General features: G+C 52.3%; 2 protein-coding genes across 2 annotated transcripts; both read left to right on the forward strand.

Annotated features, from left to right (window-relative positions):
* The first annotated feature begins 441 nt into the window (after positions 1–441).
* LOC149366802 (uncharacterized) lies at positions 442–4,481 on the forward strand. The gene is made up of 5 exons (XM_089571833.1): positions 442–448; positions 594–765; positions 2,190–2,386; positions 3,345–3,364; positions 3,732–4,481. The coding sequence occupies exons 1-5, from the start codon at positions 442–444 to the stop codon at positions 4,479–4,481; spliced, it is 1,146 nt and encodes a 381-aa protein (XP_089427959.1).
* A 6,247-nt stretch (positions 4,482–10,728) lies between these two features.
* On the forward strand, positions 10,729–15,746 carry LOC149366803 (uncharacterized). The gene is made up of 2 exons (XM_089571855.1): positions 10,729–11,034; positions 15,531–15,746. The coding sequence occupies exons 1-2, from the start codon at positions 10,729–10,731 to the stop codon at positions 15,744–15,746; spliced, it is 522 nt and encodes a 173-aa protein (XP_089427981.1).
* The last annotated feature ends 5,595 nt before the right edge of the window (positions 15,747–21,341 follow it).

Genomic DNA, 21,341 nt, shown 5'->3' on the forward strand with positions numbered 1-21,341 from the left:
TGAATTTATACTCGTCGGAAGCACTAATCCAGCTTAATCCACAGACTATTTCCTGCTAACCTACCTTAATCCATTCAATAGCGTCGGCCTACTTCTAATTTTCTTGGGGCCCTTTTGAATTTTTTGGTTGCCAAACTTCCAAATTTTGGCGTCCGCCGTTATTCAAGCTAGGAGGCTCCCTATGATTGGTCCACTGTTACCACGTGGTTTTGATTGCGTCGCGAGAATCGCTTACACTCATAGACGGTGGTGAGCCATACCGCTATTGGCACCGTGGTGTAGCGGTTGAGCGGAGGGCCACTGACCCGACAGCTGGCTGTATCAATCAGAGCGACCAGTCGGGCTTGTGAGACTATGGTGGCTCTTCCCGAGCCCCCGTAAGGTAGCGAGACGGTGGGCAGTTTGTTCACAATGGGGTGGGCCACTTGAGATTATGCCACAATGGCAGGTGAGTTCTCGACCAATCAAGGAATTTCGTGGAGAAAAGCCGGGATTATTTCACTTTCTTTTGACGACAACGTAAATGCCGTCGACGTGACACCGGAACCATTATGCTCGACTGCATCATTCTTTCCGACTGCATGCGCTCAAAGTGGAAGAAGAGCGCCACGTGCACGTTCAGAAGGAAGAAGTTCCACCCATGGAGAACGAGCCCGAGGACATCATCATCATCATCATCATCATCATCGAGCATCTGCCGGAGAGCCTCCTCTTGGAGGTGTTCGGGCACCTTAAGTCGTTCGACGAAGTATGCGTCTGCGCGAGGTAAGTCGGCCTTCACTGCTACGCTGTGTGTCACTTTGCAGTCGATGCTTCGGAGCTTCTATGAAGCATGTCAGGCCAAGGGTGGCGGCGCGGCACTACATCGCTGAGCGGAACTTTCGCTCTGAAGTTTATTAGAGGTTCCATCAAGCGCTATTCAACGCTTCTTTGTAGTTTATAGCGACAGCCTAATTAGTGTGAACTATTAACAGCGAGGATCCGGCTTGATCTTGCATTCACCATGACGCCTGAACGCATGAAATAAACGAGCGCCCTACGTAGATCTGATGCCTTCCCTCGTCTTTGCAGCATCTAAACGCATGATAACTGAGGAAGGTACAAAAATACTTCAACAAATAAGATCACACAGATGTTAAAAATGCTCCCGCAGGTCTCGCCGTAGGCTTGTTGTCTCCTCGAGCAGACGTGTGTTAGGAAATAATGGCAGATAAACGTTACGTCATGTTTTGAAACATAGGTGCGGCACAGCCGCGCATGGCCCAATTTCCACATGTATAACGTTGTGCAGGAGACGATATGTAGTTGCGATTCCACAGTTTTGAGGCTCATTCTCTTTTGATGCCTGGGTGCGCGTTGCGGGGCCTTACTCAGCATGTAAGTGGTATATACACGCTGGGGTTGCCATGATGTCACGAGGAAGCTGGTCTTCCTGAGGAGAATACCATGCACCAATCTCATCTGCAAAAGGTTCATAAGACGGGCAACTACCGATCAGTCAGGATTTTCTTTTAAGCGCATCTGCTAAAGCTGCAGAAGATGAGTAACTAGCGATCAGTCAGGATTTTATGTTTGGACTGGTGCCGCTTCTAGCCAGTCACCAGTCGCGTCCGGGATCATGGGGGAGGATATTAAATGGCTATGCAAGGTGTCATCTTTAGGATGGGTGCCAGTCCAGGGCTTCTCATCCGCACCTACTATGTGTTCCCCTGCAGAGTGGCAGAAATTCGAATAATTAATATATCAACGAGCTTGGCGTGGTAGTAGCGACGAATGGTGCTCTCCATACGGCGATGGAGGTGAAAGGTTGGAGTAGCAGGAATCATACTCAGGCAATGTATTCCGCAAACTTTTAGAAAGTGGAAAATGCAGATAGCAGCGACGCCACCAGTAAGTGGCAACAGAACATTATGCCTCAATTCTCACCTCTTTACTTCTACACTCGCCAGTTCAACGCGCTGGTGTAGATCACCCCTGACGGATTCCTTCACGCAAACCTTGTCTGAATTCTCTGGAAGTCGGAGCATCCTTAGCTTCAATGGATTCGGAGTCTAGGACGGTGAATTAACGGCTATTCACCATCGGAGTTAATGAGCTTTGCCTCTGATAGAGCTCACGTATCCGTTAACACCTACATATGTGCCAAATAAAACAATACGACAACACTACCGCACGGCTCTTCATTCCAGGGTATGTCGGCGATGGTGGCGTGTGGCACGGGACCGCTCGCTGCGGCGCGTGCTACGCGTGACTTCGTTTCCGCTCAAGGCTCGACAGGTGCCCAGCCTCCTCGAGACCCACGGCGATGCCAGCATCGTGGAACTGCACATAATCCGTTGCATAGACACACCGAGAGACGAGGATGAGGAGGGAGACTTTCCGCGCAGTTCTTCGCCTACCTGACCGAGCACTGCCCCTCACTCATGGTGAGCGTTTCTTGGCGCCAGCGATTAACGAAGGGTTCCCTCTTCCGAACACAAGTTCAAAGCCTTATACTGGAGTAGTGAGACCGAACTAGTCTAAGAGGAAGCAACACGTTTATTGTGATAAAAATAAAACTTCTTTAAAGCGAGCAATTGTTGCGGTCTTCAGTTAAAAGAACATCAATGTTTTACATGAAGAACAAGGAATGTTTAATTATCATATCTATCACAATGCCTTCCCTCATCGATAACCCAACATTAGAAGATATATATGAGCTGACCTATGATCTGCCCCCACTCTCGGTGATGAGGTAGATGAAATTATATGTTTCGCCTCCAGTGACAAACCAGGCGTGAAAGCGGCAGTTGGCCCTGATGTCGGGAACTCCATTTAGTTTCGGTTTCAATACTTCAGGGCACGTGGTTAGTGAAAGGGATTTTATGTTTAGAAAATGAAATTCCGGACGTGAACGCAGCCCGAAAGGCTGGGTGTTAGCCAAATAGTTTGAGGCACAGGAAACAAAGCTGCTTTGTAAGCACTGTTGGAGGTTTAAACTTGCTCGGTGACGAGGATTTTTGGCGCTGATGTCTGGATTTGGCGCTGACGTCTGGATTGAACGGACTATGCAATATATGGAAGTTTCCCTTGTCTAGCCAGTCCATACAGTGCTGTTGATGTTCCCCAACGCGCTGAAACGCCAACTTCTTGACGCGTCCCTACAAAAATGTATGCCTTGCGTGAATTCACAGGCGCTATATAGATTCATGTTGTCAGAAACATAGGAGAGCCCTTCACGCTGCAGTGGGCGTAGTCGGTCTTATGATAATGATAATCCGGAAACTAGCATTAACGGTCACTGATGTTATCTCTACAAGTTCTCCTTCTCATGTAAGCCTTTTTTAGATGTTTTTTCATGATAGATGAATGGATGTCCATTTCGGTGATTGATTCGTTAACAGTCATAGCTTCGAGGCAGCCCTTATGCCACTCTTGGCGCAGTGGCGGAGCGGTCGAGCGATGGACAAGTGCCCATTTGTGGCGGGGGCTACCATCTGTAGGGCTTCGGTGTTTTTCTTAGGGTTGCGACCTCGATTGCTGTTCCCGAGCAACCTCTCTCAGTTAATTGAGTTGGCCCTTGACACGGCTGGCAGGTTGCTATAATATATTTATATACGACTAGGAAGGTTGTGAGCAGCCTTCCAGAAACAGAGTAAGACAAACAAAGACGCAATGGATAAATACGAGGAATGGCCCCTATAAGTGCTAACGTACCAAAAGCCTCTACAAGTGTTCCCGCTTACACGCAGGTCTTGAACATCACTCACGGCTTCCTCGCCCGTCATCTTCGAGTGAACAATGCCACAGTGTGCGACCTGCCGCCGACTCTCACTCAGCTGTCACTGCGGCAGTCTTGGTTCAGCCCGGAGCAGTTCTTCAGCTTCGAGGAGGGCCGGCCATACCCACGCGAACTCCAGTTGCTGGACCTTGCCGACTGTGGATTCGCGTCTGCGATCGGGCTCGCCATGCTGGAGCCGTACCCGTCGCTTCGTGCCCTTGGCTTCGAAGGCTGCTTCCTGTTTAACGACCAAGTACTGACCGACATACTGCCCGCGATCGCCAACCTCGTTGTCCTGGACATTGAGCGTACGTACGTTAGGGACGCGGGTGCCGCCATGGCGCTCCTGCACGGTCAGAGCCTGCGAGTATTGTTCTTGGGACACACGGCATTCACGAGAAAAGCATTCAAATCGTTCTACAGGGAAACGTATGGAAGCCAAAAACTATGTCTGACGCACCTATGCCTGAGGAACACGTTTGTGGGCGAGAAGAGCCTTTACAGACTGGTAAGCCTGGCTCCGCGGTTGCAGTGGCTCGCTGTAAGCAGTCCACACATGACGGAGCGTGTCGCGGAGCGCGTGCGCAGTGCCGTGCCCAGTTCTTGCCGCTACTTGGAGGTCTTGCCAAGCTCCGAGCAGACCAGGCCCCTCTGCCAGCACTTCACCTGGGATTTCATTCAGAACTTCAAGCTAGGTGCCACGCCAAGAGAAAACTGCTGAAGCGGCCTTTTTTCTTCTTCTGTGAATATGACCTCATTTTTCACCTTCAAGGGATCTCCGTGTGTTGACTCTTTACTCACATGATTCTGCTATTTACCATTCAATACAGTTTGCGATACCCACGACTGGGTAGCCAAACGTTTGCGTTTTAGAACTCTGGAGGTAATGGTGGGTCAAGTGGAATACTTCTTCGAGTCAAAATATGGCTTGAATGATAAAAAAAAACGGATTGATACCTTCTCGGACCAAAGCGGTTCTTATATATGAGCTGGAACACAGCAGAAATACAATGTTCGATGTGTGGCCTTCGTTGTTTCGGCAAACCGAAATGAATGGTTTACACGACAGCATTCTTTCATGTCGTTGGCTTGGCATTGGGTCTCTTTGTACTCTTGAACGCTTCCACCGACACAACCTATTGTCGCAACGTTGGTTGAGCCCCCTGCGGCTCCTCCTCCCTTGTTCACTTTTATAACCGGAGGCAGTCAATTGAGATGCGCTTGAGAGCCACCCTGTGAATTTTTTCGTTGTAGACACCTTCGGGCCTCCGCCTCCTTTCACCTAAAAGTGGAGAAGGGGATGTCTCACTCCACTTTGGCTCCTGCCGAACGTGGCAGGGAGGCAGTCATTTTTGCTGAGTCATTGTTATTCATTTTGTTATTCGGTTATTCCTTCGGCAGCCGCCTTCCGGCCTTTCCCTCCTATGCCCTACCGAAGGAGAGCGGGATTTCCCACTTCCCGCTTTGCCAAGCGCGGCAGGCGGAGCGCACAAGCATACGATAATTTCTTTCAAATGGTTTAACGTCCGAGAGCCACTTACTCTAAGATCTCCGCTGTGGAGGGCTACGGATAATTTCGACCGCCTGCAGTTCTCGTCGAATGCCTTAACCACTAAGCCATTGCGGCGGCCTTCTGTTCATGGTGGTACAACGCAAAACGACAGATAGAAAAAATATACACTGAGAATACAGACACTCCCGTACATCAGCGATTGTAATAAAAGACCCAAAACACACCCTGAAAATGAAAACAGTAGTTTCGATTTCTGCCCGTGTCGGATTTCAGATCTACGGCATGCCGTGGTAAGCGCCACTGAAACGCTGTCGCTCTGTAAATGTGTTCGTAGTCCAATTCCCATATTCCTCCATGGTCCGAAAAATAACGCGGTAAACGATTTTCACTATGTTCTTAACGCAGGTTGGTGTTCACACCACGTCTCTGTCCCTTGGTTTATGCCGTCCGTCACGTCGCCGTAGGTTGTACCGCATAATGCCGGTGCGCTGCTTTTTTTGGATTCGTAGCCCAGCGAGCTGTCAGGCCTTCTTCTGTGATGTGGAAGACAGGCATTTGCGTCAATCTTCTCTTATCCCGTGACCTTTTGGAGAATGGCACTGGACTTGCTGGCTGCCTCCGTGCCGTAGACGAGCCGAAAATGCGTCATCTGGGTGGTTTTCTCTACAGCGGATTTGCAGCGGAGTGTTAAGAGTCCACGACCTTCCAGGTCGTGTATTTTCAATCGGCATGTCATGCATGTCGGCGATGTCCGTTCTAACGCTCTGTGGAGCATTTGTGTGTGGAGAACTGTCGCTTCGTTTCGTGTCGTTTTATTAAGGCGAGAGCCTTTAATGCCTCAGCCATGTCGGCAGCCATGTCGGCAGCCGTGTCGACAGCGGTGTCGGCAGGTTGGTTGGCTGGTTTTTTGAGGAAAGGAATTGGCGCAGTATCTGTCACACATATCTCGGTGGACAGAACCGCGCCGTAAGGAAAAGGAGGAAGGTAGGAGTGAAAGAAGAAAGAGAGAAAGAGGTGCCGCAGTGGAGGTCTACGGAATAATTTCGACCACCTGGGGATCTTTAACGTGCACGGGCGCCTCTTGCGTTCCGCCTCCATCGAAACACGGCCGCCGCGGTCGGGTTAGAAGCCGGCAACGCGGCGGGTATGCGCAGAGGCGAAAGCGTAGAGGCGAAAATGTTTTCCGCACCACTTTGACTGCCATCGGTGCACTGGTCACGCCGCCGTTGAATGCCATCACACATAATTAATGACGAATTACAAAGTAATGACAAATTACTAATTAATGGTGTTGTAGCTCTGCTAGCGAGTCCATGGAACGGCACCACCAGTCCGGTGCGGTCTTGCCCTTTGAACCCAACGCCTTTTGAGGAAAGGAAATGGCGCCGTAATTCTCTGTCATCTCGGTGGACACCTGAACCGCACCGTACAAGAAGGGAGGAAGTGGGAGTGAGAGAAGTAATAGGGGCGGCAAAGAAGAAAATGAAATTTGTATTTGAGGAAAGGAAATTATTGCTCTCACATATCTCCGTGGACACGAGGGACAACGGCGACATCGACGCCGCAAAACGGAAGCCAAAGAGCTACGCAGTAAAACATCATCTCTTATTATCACTTAATTACAGCACACAGGCTTACGCGTCCTTGAGGTGAAATTACTTGTGCGGTTTGTATTTAAATTTGCGTTTAGGAAAATTTTATTTGCATATGTAAACATGCCAAGGTTACCACATACATTGACATGCATTTACATGAACAGATGACATTAACTATGCGAGGCGAACCAATTAAAGAGGTGCCAGAAAAATCTCTAAGTAACTAAAAGGAACCTCCCGTGGGCGATATAAAACAGGATAGCATATCAATTCTAAATTTTGCTCGAGGCCGAATCCATGTCCCTGCTTTTGGCATACTGGACTCGTCCGATGCACCCCCGCCCCGCCAAGTGGAGCTGATATGGGTGCCTGCGCACTCCGGGAATCCCGGAAACGAGGACGCCAACCTTTTAGCCCGATGTTCTTTAAGCCGGGCTCAGGTGGCCTCGGATGCGGGATTCACGAAGGAGCGCATGCATTCAGTGAGGTGACCCAGGCATACAGAGCCTCTCGCCAGCTCTACCCTCCGCCCCACCCCTCCCTAGATAACAGACACGCAACACTCTGGCGCAGATTACAGACACACACCCTCCCCGCGCTCCTTACCCTAGCCCACTATCATCCCTCCTTCCCTACTCCGGCATGCGCCCTATGCCCAGAACCCTTCGCTTCTTCCCTCCACATCCTTTCCCTCTGCCCGGCGGACCCTCCCCTGCGGGACCTATAGAGACCTCAAGACCTGGGAGGACTGGGAGACCCTGCTGCGCTCGGAGGACCCGGCCTTGCAGACCATCGCCATTGGCCGGGCTGCCAGTGTTATGGACCTCAGGAACATAAACGCTTGAGTGGAGTGGGGTCGTGCGGGGACCCTGGGGCGTGCCCCGAATACCTGTAAATTGGTAAATTGGTTTTTTGAGGAAAGGAAATGGCGCAGTATCTGTCTCACGTATATCGGCGGACACCTGAACCGCGCCGTAAGGGAAGGGAGGAAGGTAGGAGTGAAAGAAGAAAGAGAGAAAGAGGCGCCGTAGTAGAGGTCTCCGGAATAATTTCGACCACCTGGGGATCTTTAACGTGCACAGACATCGCACAGCACACGGGCGCCTCTTGCGTTTCGCCTCCATCGAAACGCGGCCGCCGCGGTCGGGTTCGAACCCGGGTACTCCGGCTCGGTAGACGAGCGCCTTACCACTGAGCCACCGCGGCGGGTCCCCGAATACCTGTTGTAATAAAGTTTTACGCGAAGCATATTGCTAGAGCTACCACTCACGCCGTCGCCGTGGGACCCCTAGCCGTGACACCACGTGACACCGTGACGTCACACCACGTGACACCGTGACGTCACACCACGTGACACCATGACGTCACACCACGTGACATCGGATGAGAGAGCCGGCCTCCACCTCGCACCGTCGCCGTGGGACCCCTAGCCGTCACGCCACGTGACACCGTGACGTCACACCACGTGACATCGGATGAGAGAGCCGGCCTCCACCTCGCGCCGTCGCCGTGGGACCCCTAGCCGTCACACCCGCGCATTCCCGCGCATTTCGAACGCGCGTTCACACTCGGTGTAGGTGAAACGCTCGCTCCACCGGACAGGCAGACGCGGCTTCCGTGGCAATCCAGGCGCTCACCCAACGCGCGTCTCGGGGTTAGTCGGCATTCCGCTGTAGCCATGCCGTTGTATTCCTCCACGACGAAGGCTTCTAGTGGTTGTATTAAAATGACCAAGTATTCAACCAAGGAAAGCCATGTATTACCAAGCCTAGCCACTAATATGCTTCGTATTCCCCAGGCTTAGCTAAGCTGAGCCTCAGCAATTCTCTCTCTCTCTCTCTCAATTGTTTGCCTTGAAGAGAAGTTTATTGGACTCATTATTCACGGAAAGGGACCATAGTCCCTCACAAAAGCTCACTAGGGTGTTGTGCACCGCCGATGAAGCCGCTCATCTTGTCTCTACAGCAACGTACTAATGCTTTAAGCCGAAGAAAATGCGCTGGTTAAGCTGACATATCTGCCGCAAATATTTACGGTGCCTGAGAAGATATCAGTTGCGCCAAAAAAGTCACATCAGCCTCCATATGTTGCCTGAAACTAATAGGAAAAAGCCTCTCTAAAAGCGCTCTCCACGAGAAAACTGTCACAAGCTGGGCTCAACTATGACTGATAGTCATAGTTACGGCCTTCGGTAGCTGATCAGAGCTTTGCGAATTGTGTTGGACGTGTGCTGTGTGATGCCCATCGATGGATGGATGGAAAACTTTATTATGCAAGCAAGTTTGGACCGTACAAGGTCTCAGTGCCACCGCACAGCCCTCACATTACGCTCATGTGTCCAGGCCACGCAGGGCCATGGCAAGGGCACTCCGGTTCACACAGCGAAGTTGCGTGCCCGGGTCCTACGACGCAAGGACGGCCTCCCATTCCTCCCATGTACCGATGGCGGCCTGTCCCTGCGGGCGAGGATCGGTAGGGCAGCCGAAGAGGATGTGGTCCAGGGTGGCGTGCGATTCACCGCAGAGTGTGCACTAGGGGAAAACAGGGCGCATTCCCGTTTTCCGCCCCGGTGGCTCAGTGGTTAAGGCGCTCGCCCATCGAGCCGGAGTACCCGGGTTCGAACCCGACCGCGGCGGCAACGTTTCGATGGAAGTGAAACGCAAAAGGCGCCCGTGTGCTGTGCGATGTCAGCGCACGTTAAAGATCCCCAGGTCGTCGAAATTATTCCGTAGACCTCCATTACGGCACCGCTTTCTCTCATTCTTCTTTTCCGTTACGGCGCGTTTCAGGTGTCCGCCGCAATAAGCGACTCAGATACTGTACATTTGCTCCCATTCTTCGCCGAATACAGTTTAATCTCCTACGTACACCAGCCAAACTTTATCTGTACCGGCATATTAAGGCGAAAGCCTTTAATGCCTCTTACTGTCGTTAGTAGCCGTGTCGACAGCCGTGTCGGCAGATGTGTCCGCGTTTTAAGGCGAAAGCCTTTAATGCCTCATACTGTCGTTAGCAGACGCGTCGGCAGGCGTGTCCACAGACGCGTCGGCAGATTTGTCCGCCTTCCGGCGTCACTGCTTAAAAAGAAATTGCGCCGAGGGTGGGAATCGAACAAGGGCCTTTATCATTTTAATTAGCTTTGAATTTGAAGCGAAGACGCTACCACTCCGATACGAAGGCTCAAGGTTCGAGCATGAATAAAGGAAAGCATGGGTTTCATAAATAAAATAAAAGGAATAAAGTCAAGAAAAGGAAAAATAAAAAATAAAAATAAGGAAGTAAAAATAAAAACAAAATAAAAATGATATGAAATAAAAATAAACAAAAATCAAAAAGCAAAAATAAAAACTAAAAAAATGAACAATAAAAAAGTAAATAAAACAAACAGCGCAGGAAACGCTTTCGCCTCGCAGCACTTTAGAGAGCCAAAGTGCCCCCTAAATTTTTTTAGGGGTGTCCACCGAGATATGCACGAGTTACTGCGTAATCTCCTTTCCTCAAATACATTTTTCAGTTTCATTACGTCCCTCTTCTTCTTTCTTCTCTCACTCCCACTTCCTCCCTTCCTGTACGGTGCGTTTCGGGTGTCCACCGCGATGAGAGAGAATTACTGCGCCATTTCCTTTCCTCAAAAATCGTTGCGTTCAAAGGGCAATGCATCGCACTGAGGGGTGATGGTGTTTTTCCCTTCCTGTACGGTGCGGTTTGGGTGTCCACCGAGATGAGAGAGGATTACTGCACCATTTCCTTTCCTCAAAAAGTGTGGCGTTCAAAGGGCAAGGCATCGCGCCGAACGGGTGGTGGCGTTCCTCCCAAGATGCGGCCTTTGTGGCCAGAACGTGGGGGTTGGTACTGAGGGGATGGCCCCCCACGTTTGCAATCCCATCTGCATAATGTGCGGGGGCCCGCACCTGACCAGCTCCTTCGAATGCACCAGCAAATTCATCCGGCTTCCGCAGCCAGGGCCCAGGCCGCCAATCAAGCCACCCAAGGGAGCCAATTCTGGCGCGATATGGGGAAGTCACGCCCTCGGCCGGCAGCAAAACAACCAGAAGACGCCACGGCCTCGCCCTGGCAAGACAGCAACGGTACCGCCACCACCCGGAGCAGCGGAGTTCCCAGCTCTGAGCGCTTCATCTGGCGGCGCCGCCTGCAACCAACCCAAGGTAGGCAGCTGGCCCAGGGTCGCCTCCTCTCCTTCCCCTCCTCCCTCCTCCCCCACCAGCACCGCCGAGGCGCAGGAACTCAAGCGCGAGCTCGCCCTCTTGCGAGCTCAAAACGAAAAACTAGCCACCGAGCTTAACTCGCTCAAAGCCCAATTCCATACTCCGCCCGCGTCGAGCGACGAGGCAGAAAACATGACAGGGAGATCCCTCCGCCTGTGGAGAGTCGCGCCGCGGCCCTGGAGACCCGGGTGACCGCAGTTGAAACACAATTGGCTGACCTCCCCAGAAAATTGAGGGGGCACTTTGGCTCTCTAAAGTGCTGCAAGGCGAAAGCGTTTCCTGGCGCACTGTTTGTTTTTATTTACTTTTTTATTTTTACTATTCTTTTTTTTATTTTTTGCTCCGTTTATTAATTTTGTAGTTTTTTATGTTTATTTTAACGTCTTATTTTATTTTGTTTTTATAGTTTATTTTCTTATTTTTATTTTTTAATTCCCTTTTCTTGACTTTACTCCTTTTATTTTATTTATGAAGCCCATGCATTCACTAGATGCGCCTATATTTATGCTCGAACCTTGAGCATTTTGAGCAGTGACGCCGAAATGCGGACGAATCTACCGACGCATCTGTCGACACGGCTGCCGACGCGTCTGTCGACACTTCTGCCGACGCGTCTATCGACACGGCTGCCGACGCGTCTGTCGACACTCCTGTCGACGCGTCTGTCGACACGGCTGCCGACGCGTATGCTAACGACAGTATGAGGCATTAAAGGCTTTCGCCTTAAAATTATCCACAATACCATTGCGCGTCAGGTGGAGAGTGTCATCGCACAGGTGACAAAAGCCGTGACTCATATTATCCAAAAATGGATAAAAGACAATCCGCGCGTCCTTAAACGCGTAGGGCCCATCAGGGACGCTAACCCCCCCCCCCCCCCGCCCAAATTCAAGAGAGTTATTCCCGATGAGGTTGACTTCTCGGAAGACTCCTGCACGTCTGCGCCGGGCACTAGCGTTTTAACAACGTAACCCCACCCTCCGCTTCCGACCATGGCTCCCAACCCTAAGTCGCGAGCAAGAACAACTCCGCCGCTTACACTAACGCAGTGGAACTGCCGTGGTCTCAAGAACCGCACGAAGCGGACTCATCTCCGCCTCTATTTTGAGACCTTTGAGTTCCTCGTTGCCGTGGTTGCCCTTCAGGAACCCGGCGCCGGGGCCAAACTAACAAACTACACTACATTTCAACACAACCCGCAGACATGTATACTTGTTCACAAGCAGTATACTGCGCAGGAGGTCACGCTCTCCACAACACCGCCTTTCCCATACACGATGGTGTCAGTGCTGCCCTTAAAGCCGTCTGACCCACCTGTGCACATTCTAAACATTTACTGCCCACCTAAACTTAAGAACGTCACGTTCAATGAAATTTTCACCCAAGCTATGCAGGTGGCTGGAAGGGATCCCCTTCTGATCGTCGGGGATTTCAACGCCTCGAGCAGGCTATGGGGTTAACCCCGGGAGGACAGACGTGGGAGGAAGCTTGCGGAACTTCTTTCCACACTTGGACTCTACACACTGACCCCGCAAACCCAACACGTGTCGGCAATTCGATTCAACGAGATACTTGCCCGGACCTCACATTTACACGCAACATACGCCATGCCGACTGGCTGAATACAGAGGACACTCTGGCTAGTGATCACTGTATAATCAACACAACCATTTACATGCGACCCCTGAAACGCCCACTAACACAAAGTCGTGTCCAGGACTGGACCACTTTTCGCACCTCTCTACCCATCGTAGACCCCCTCCAGTCGGGATACGACGCATGGTCCAAATCGTTCGCGTCTACACTCACACAACACGAAAAGCAGATACAGCTCACAGAAACACAAACGGACGTGTACAACCACGTGCTCCACCTTTGGGAGGCCCGCCACAGCCTCACCAAATGATGGAAGAAACAGAAACATAACAGACGCCTAAAGAAACGCATCCTCGAACTCACACAACAGGCAGCGGAATATGCTACTCAGCTAGCCGACACTAACTGGGTGGACCGGTGCAACGCGGCTGCGCGCCAGATGTCTGGCCGCAACACGTGGCGCCTATTCCAGCCTCTCATCGATCCAATACAAACACGCATGGAAACCCAACGCCACTTACATAGGGCATTGCAGAACTTTACAGGATCGACAACACAGCTAGCGCACACGCTCAGGGATCGATACCTGTGCACCACTAAGGACCCCCGGCCGGCGGCGTACTCGTATGCAGGCGAAGAGAACACGGAGCTGGACAAGCCGTTCCACCTCCACGACCTCCGGGCGGCCTTAAGCAAGATGAAGCGGGGCACTGCCCCTGGGCGCGACGAGGTTACGGTCAAGCTTTTGGCCAACCTTCCTGACGCAGCCTACGCCGCGCTCCTCAAATACATCAATAGCATATGGGACGGAGAGACTCCTCTCCCTCTCGATTGGAAATCGGCTCTCGTGACGTTCATCCCGAAGGCCGGCAAACCTATCGATGTGGAGAACCTTCGCCCCATCTCTCTGACGTCTTGTGTCGGCAAGCTGATGGAGACGATGGTGCGCGACAGACTCTCCGATTATCTCGAAACACAGCACATTTTCGCGGACACCATGTTCGGTTTTCGTCATCACAAGTCAGCACAGAGATATACTTCTGCAGCTCCACCACGATATTTTAGATCCTGTCGAATGTCCCCACAACGAGAAGGTGGTCCTGGCCTTGGATCTTAAAGGCGCATTCGACAACGTCAAACATGAAGTAATTTTGGACCACCTCAGTAACACACACTGTGGCCACAAAACATTCCATTACATAAGTCAATTTCTTACAGACCGTCAAGCCTATATACGCATACAAGATGCGGAACACGGGCCATACACCATCGGCTCGAGGGGAACATCTCAAGGCGCGGTCCTGTCTCCTCTGCTCTTCAATTTGGCAATGCTTCGCCTTCCCTCCAAATTGTCTTCTCTGCCCGGGATACATCACGCTCTTTATGCGGATGACATTACAATCTGGGCCACGCAAGGTAACCTGGGCCACATGGAGTCCTGCCTGCAAGCAGCGGCGACCCTAGTCGACGACTACGCGGCCTACTGCGGACTCCAGTGCGCCCCAGCTAAATCAGAATTTGTGCACTTACGTCCCTCCTCTCGGGACACAACTCCGCTTCGCATCAGTCTCCCCTCGGGACCGATCCGGGAGGCCAAGGAGATCCGCGTCCTTGGCCTCTTCATACACCACCAACGCAGAGTCGACGCCACCCTAGCCAAACATCGCACGGTGGGAGACCAGGTGGGCCGAATGGTCCGCTGGGTCTCCAACAAGCAGGGCGGATTACGAAGCAAGGATGCACTGCGGCTTGCCCATGCTTTCGTAACGAGTAGAATCCTCTACTCAACTCCCTACTTGCACCTGCGCAAACACGATGATGACCAACTGGAGGTCATCCAGCGGAAAGTCATCAAGCGGGCTCTCGATCTCCCGGTCACCACGTCCAACCAGAGACTTCTGTCCTTGAGCGTGGTGAACACATTCCGGGAGCTTCGAGAAGCCCACTTAGTCAACCAATACACGCGTCTTGCACAGACCACGTCCGGTCGCCACCTATTGGACCGGCTACACATCAAACACGACTACCACATTGAGGAAAGGGAGAGAGTGCCAGAACCCTGGAGACGCGCCGTCCGGGTCCGACCCCTTCCCCGCAACATGTCCAGAGAAGACCATAGCGGTCGTCGCCAGGCGCGCGCGTAAGCGTTGGCGCGATACTATGGTAACCAAGAACATGTGTATTACGTAGACGTTGCCGGCCCACACCACGGAGTTGGTACACGGCGGCAGTCGTACACAACACAAACATAGTTAACGGGCTCACTTTCAAAGCCTACAGCCCAACACACGCGGAGGAGATTGCAATTGCTCTGGCTCTCACGAATCCCAAGTCAAAACACATCATCACCGACTCGCGAGGGGCCTGTCGCAACTACGAGTTGGGCTGGGCTCCCCCGCTTGCCTGGCGCATACTGGATTATAGCTGTCGATCGGGAGATCAAACTCCACGCAACCTGATTTGGGCCCCCGTCACCAGGGACTCCAGGGAAACGAACAGGCCGATCAGGCCGCCCGCGCACTCTCTCCCCGGGCTATCTCCCTGTCCTTGGAAAGGTACTGCCAATCAGACAATCTGGCCATTACATTCAAACAAATCACCGATTACTACAAGGAGGAGCACCGGCGCTACCCGGCCCCTTGTAAGGGTCTGGATCGCGCTGACGAGCGCCTCCTCATCAAAATTCTCACTAACACTGTACTGTGCCCGGCGGTGCTTAAACATTTCAATACATCCTTTGATGGCACGTGCCAGTTCTGTGGGGAGGTGTCTGACACCTTCCACATGATTTGGGCGTGTCAACCTAACCCATCTATCCGCCCCAACCCCAATCCCACCAGAGAGGACTGGGAGGCGGCCCTGCTCGGCTGTCAAGACCTAAAGAGCCAAAAGGCCTTGGTTCACCGGACGCGGGCGGCGTTGCTTGCCAATGGGGCCCCGAAATAGGGGCTCCACCTAGTACTGAGGGGAAAGGGCCAATAGGGTCCTACCCCAATCACCTTTCTGTAAAATATTTAATTGCCCATAAATGTTTTTCACCACCACCACCATTTTGATGGAGACGGAAAGCGAAATGCGCCCGTATGCTGTGCGGTGTCAGTGCACATGAAAGATGCCCAAGCAGTCGAAATTAATCCGGTGACCGCCACTACGTCACTTCTTTCTCTTTCGTCTTTCACATCCACGTTCCTCCCTTCCCTTACGGCGCAGTTGAGGTGTCCACGAGACATGTGAGAGTGATATTACGCCATTTCGTTTCCTCAAAAACACCAATTTACCAATACGGTGTCTTAGTTCGTTCGTTTGCTCCCATCTTTCTCCCTTTCCTTACGGCGAGGTTCAGATGTTCACTGCGATTTGTGAGACAAATGCATTTCCTTTCCCCAAAAACCAAATTACCATCGAGCAAGGCGTAGAGCCGGACATGCGGTGGCGTTCTGTGGGCTCCCTGGCAGCGCGACAAGGCGCTGTCGCGTTCCTTTTTTTATCGCGGTTTGCTGTTTAGAAAAAAAATATACAGATGTACACATGCCAAGGTTACCAGATACATTGACATCTACAAGAACACATGACAGTAAGCACGTAAGGCGAGCCAATTAAAGAGGTACCATAAACATCTCTAACTAACAGGAATTGCTCGTGGGCGATGTAAAACAGGATAGCATATATACCTATTGTCAGAAGAGCGAAAAGGCAATAGTAGCATATATACCTATTGTCAGAAGAGCGAAAAGGCAATAGTTTAACATTGAAACACTGAAAAGGAGACCTTAGCGCCAGTTTGGCCTAAAACCCAGGACAAGACGACCGTTATTTAGAGAAATGAATGGGCATCACCATTGCCGTAGAAATACTTCGTCACCCAAGAAAAAGAGTTCGGGGACGAAAAACTGATCAGCTCCCGTCGGAGATGGCTGAGAATTGGCCACACAGCGCGGCGTCGAAAGCTACCAGCGACCGCGGCGCATCGACTGCGCCATAAAATAAAAAGACAACAATTAACAGGCGAGCAAAACGGCCGCAGGGGAAGTGGCCGCGGTTGGTGGTGGTGGTGAAAACATTTATTAAAAAGGGACAGGAGGTATGTTTGGATCAGCCCTTAATGGACTGATCCTTACAAACACTAGGTGGAGGTCCCTAGTATGGCACCCCAGTGGCGGTGGCCGCCTCCCGGGCGCGCCCGACTAAGGCTTGTTGAGCGTGTAAGTCGTGGCAGCCGAGCAGGGTCGCCTCCCAGTCGTTCCGGGTTGGGTTGGGGATGGGGGGAAAGCCGGGTTGGAGGGGCAGGCCCACACCATGTGATAGGTGTCCGAAGACACCGCACTACAGTGCGGACAGTTGCCGCTAAAGGAGGGGTCGAAACATTTTAGTGCTGCGCGCACAGCAATGTATTGGGGAAGAGGCGGAGAAGGAGCCGCTCATTCGCCGTCTTGAGGCCTTTACATGGGCTAGGGCAAAGGCGATGGCTATCTTGATAGTTGGTTGTGATATTTGCTGATCAGGTGGGGAGGAGAAAATAGCCTGGTGAGAGAGCGCGCGGGCGGCTGCGTCTGCTGCCTCGTTTCCTGCCAATCCTTGATGAGCAGGTGCCCATATAAGGTAACGGTCTGCGGGGTCCGTATCCCGTAAGCAATTTTGGTATATTCGATAGGCTAGGAAGGGAGTGCAGCCTTGTTCGACGTTCCGACAGGCCCCTCGTGAGTCGATGATTATGTATTTTGAATCGTAATGTGAGGCCGCGAGAGCAATCGCGACTTCTTCTGCTTGTGTTGCACTGCGGGCTCTGAAAGTGATCCATATGTATCAGCAGCGCGAACACCACACAGGAAGAAGAAGGAGAAGAAGGTAAAGAGCGCTGACGTGTCGTGGCAGCCGAGCAGGGTGTTATTCTGAAAGTGAGGCCGTTAACAGTGTTGCTGATGTGAACTACCGCGGCCGTGTACCATCCCCCGTGGTGACGGGCCGCGGGAGACGAAGCACGAAATGCCCTGCCCACGAAATCCCGCATGAACTGCGCGAAAAAAGACGCGCTACCACGCAGGTGACTGTAGCTTGGCGATTAGGTTCCGGGAGCGGGCAATTCGGACAAGTACTGGAGAGAGAAAAAAAAGTTATTGTAAAAGGAATTCGGGGCACGCCTCAGGGTCCCCGCACGACCCCATTGCACTGAAGTGTTTATGTTCCTAAGGTCCATAGCACTGGCAGCCCGGCCGGTACGATGGTCTGCACGGCCGAGTCTTCCGAGCGCAGCAGGGGCTCCCAGTCCTCCCAGGTCTTGAGGTTCTCTAGGTCCCGCGGGTGAGGGTCGGCCGGACAGAGTGAAAGGATGTAGAGGGAAGAGGCGAAGGGTTCTGGGCATAGGACGCATGCCGAATTAGGGAAGGAGGCATGATAGTGGGCTAGGTTAAAGGGGAGAGAGTGTGTCTGTAGTCTGCGCCAGAGTGTAGCTTTTTTGTTATCTAGGGAGTAGTGCGGCGGGGCGTTGAGCTGGCGTGAGGCTCTGTAGGCCTGCTTCAGCTCTCTGAATGAGTGCATGCGCTCCTTCGTGAATCCCCGATCCGAGACCGGTTTATAGAACCTCGGGCTAAAAGGCTAGCGGGCTGGTTTGCGGGATTCCCGGAGTGCGCAGGCACCCATATCAGCTCCACTTGGCGGGGTGGGGGTGCATCGGGAGAGTACACTATGCCAAAAGCAGGGACATGGACTCGGCCTCGATCAAAATTTATAATCGCAGTTTTAGAGTCACTTAAAATGTACCGAGGTTCGGTGCGGGTGATAGCAAGTGCAATGGCGGCTTACTCTGCAGCCTCTGGGGAGGTGTCTGGAGGGAGAGGTAGTGTGAGAAGGGCGGATAAAGAGTAGTCCACCACAGCTGCTGTCGCTTCATCACCCGTGCAGGCAGCGTCCACCCATACGGCGTCCGGCTCAGAGCCGTACGCTACTGGCGCGTAACACACCCCACCGCTCTAACCGATCACAAGTAGGGAGCACTACCCAGCCAAGTTTCCAGACAAAGTCACGTGGATGGTCTGGGAGAGGTGCCGACGCTAAACGCGCCCACTGAACGCGGAGTATAAGTGAGCGACGAGCCGCCGGCACAACAAGTAACAATATCAAGTCCATAATGTCCACCACACGGTCTGCGACGATGTTGACATCAGGTGTTACTACTGTTACATGCCTGTAAAAGGCCAAGGATGAGGCATATAAAGCTGTAGGTTGCTCTAACTGAGGTCCATGATTAACAGGGTTCTTGGGATCCAAAAAGCGTAAAGAAGGGCCCAAAAAGTACCGAGTCAGGGTTCGTGCCGAAGACGCGTTTCCTTGCAGGATACGCAAAATACCCTTAAAGGCCGGAATACATGGAGCGTTTTTACCGCGGCGAGTCGTCGATTTTCGCCCGACGGCGCAGATTTGACGCCCGGCGTCGAGAAAAACGCCCGCCGCCGACGATCAGGACAGGCTAGATTTTGACGCGCGGCGTCCGGTGAGACCGGAAGCGGCGGCTGAAGCGAGCCAATAGCAGCGCAGCAAGCCCGCTCTTCCGGTCCTCGGCCTGCCGCCGCTAACTGACCGCCATGGCCGTTGAGCTACGCCGTGTTTTTGGCACGGAAATGTTATTGTCGTGAAAATAAACGCTTCATCAGACTTTAAATGTCGCTTTTTTTCGAGAACACGGCCTAATCTTGGATCAGAATGCCTGCGCTCCCTCCCTGAAACGAATGTGTCGAAGACAACCGCAGCCGCTGGTGTCCGCGGCTGAGCGGGCGTCGAAAGGTACGCGACGGCATGCATTCGAGCACGCAAATCTTTATAGATACTTAAGCGCGCGCGTGCTAAAATTTTTACAGTGGTGTCGAAGTGAAACTTTCCTGATTTTAACAGAATGGTCAGCGTCGCGGTTCTCACAGACCTCCTTGCAAAGGTTAATCACATTAGCTTTCGCGTCGACGGATACGCGGCGGCGCGCCGCCGCTTCAACGCTGCATGTATCTCCAGCCGGGCGTCGCGCCACCGCGACGTTTTCTGCCGCGCGAATGTCGTCGAAAAAGACGTCGCATGTATCCCGGCCTTAAAAGCTAACTGCGAGGACGTAACGAACAAGTTTGGAAAGGCAATACCTCCTCTCTCCCGTGGTTGTCCAAGAACAGCACAAGCCACAAGCTCGGTTTCGCCTGACCAAAAAAAAAAAGAAAAAACTGTAGTCTGCACCCAACGTTACTAGACTAGCTAGTCTAGTAACGTTGTCTGCACCCACCTTATGACACGGAGGTGTGGTTTAAGGGTACGAACACACTGGCGGAAAACCGCGCGCGGCGCGCGCGCGGCGGCAAGGCCCTTGCCGCAAAACCTGCCGCGGCGGCGGGTTGATCTGCCGCGCAGCGAATGGGTCGAGGAGCCATTTTCGGCGGATTGCCGCGTGCCGCGGAGCGGGAAGACCAATGAGGGGCGCCCGGCTTTGTCACGTGGGGAGCGTCTGTGTCGCCACCTCTTGGCTCCTACTAAAGTTATATGCCAGCGGCGGCGGCGGTGCCGCGCGCGCTCGTGCAGAATAGCGGACCTCGACCGCTTTAGCATGAAGGGAGCTTTGCGCGGTGGCGCGTTGCAGAGTACTCTTTGCCGCCGGTGTGGGCGTCTCTTTCTGGGCGGGGGTTGAGCCGCCAGCGGCGTGCCGCGCGTTTTTCCGCTAGTGTGTTCGTACCTTAACAGTGAAGCAGAGGTAACAGAAGGCACGGAGAATGACGGACTGAACCAAGTAGCGCCTCTTAAGCAAAGGCAGGTCGAATGTCTGCGCCATTCGCACACGAGCTGTAATGTCTTCGACGACTGAAGACCACTCACCATCCCATATATCAGCACAGTCGTAGGTCGCACCTAAAATGAGCATCTGCGCGCACGACTGCAAATGTATTGCAGATGTAATACGAGTCTGGGTAGACCCCACAAAAGAAGTAATGACTCTTGGAGTAACTAAAGGTGGAGTGAAGGGGAATCTGAACTGGTCTTTTTGCCGCGGGAACTCAATCGATGCGTTCCAAGGATTCATAGAAACTACGATTTATTGCCCTGTGTGGCCGATTTCCCTAATTAAATTGAATTAACGTCCGGCTCCCGACTTTTCTTTTTTTAATTCTACCCGTACGGTGGGCGGAGTCGACCAAAGCATGGAGTGCCTTTCACCCAGTCCCGTGGCGGCTTGCCGCTCTGCCATCGGCGGGGTAATACGTAGTAATCGGCAGAAGGAACTAGTCCGCGCATATTTTTATTTCTACGGGCTTATTTTGCGGCTATATTATCTGCGAATGAAACTATTTATTCACGGAAACCTAGAAAACAAAATAAAGCGAAAGCAAAGCCTCCACGAAGCTGGCAGAAAGGCACTCCACGCGTTGGTCGACTCCGCCGACCGTACGAGGAGAATTCAAAAAATAAAGGCGGGAGCCGGACGTTAATTGAATTTAATTAGAAAAATCGGCCACACAGGGCAATAACCGGATGTTTCTAAGAATGCTCGGAACGTGTAGATCGAGTTCCCGCGGCAAGAAGACGAGTTCAGATTACTCTTCAGTGCACCTTTAAGAGCAGCTTCAGACAAGGAGGCGTACTCACGAAAAATATTTAAAGTTTCAAGAAGGCTGTGCTCATCAGCT

This window comes from Amblyomma mixtum, chromosome 1, assembly GCF_055824585.1.
Source record: "Amblyomma mixtum isolate Tamu chromosome 1, ASM5582458v1, whole genome shotgun sequence".
NCBI lineage: Eukaryota > Metazoa > Arthropoda > Arachnida > Ixodida > Ixodidae > Amblyomma > Amblyomma mixtum.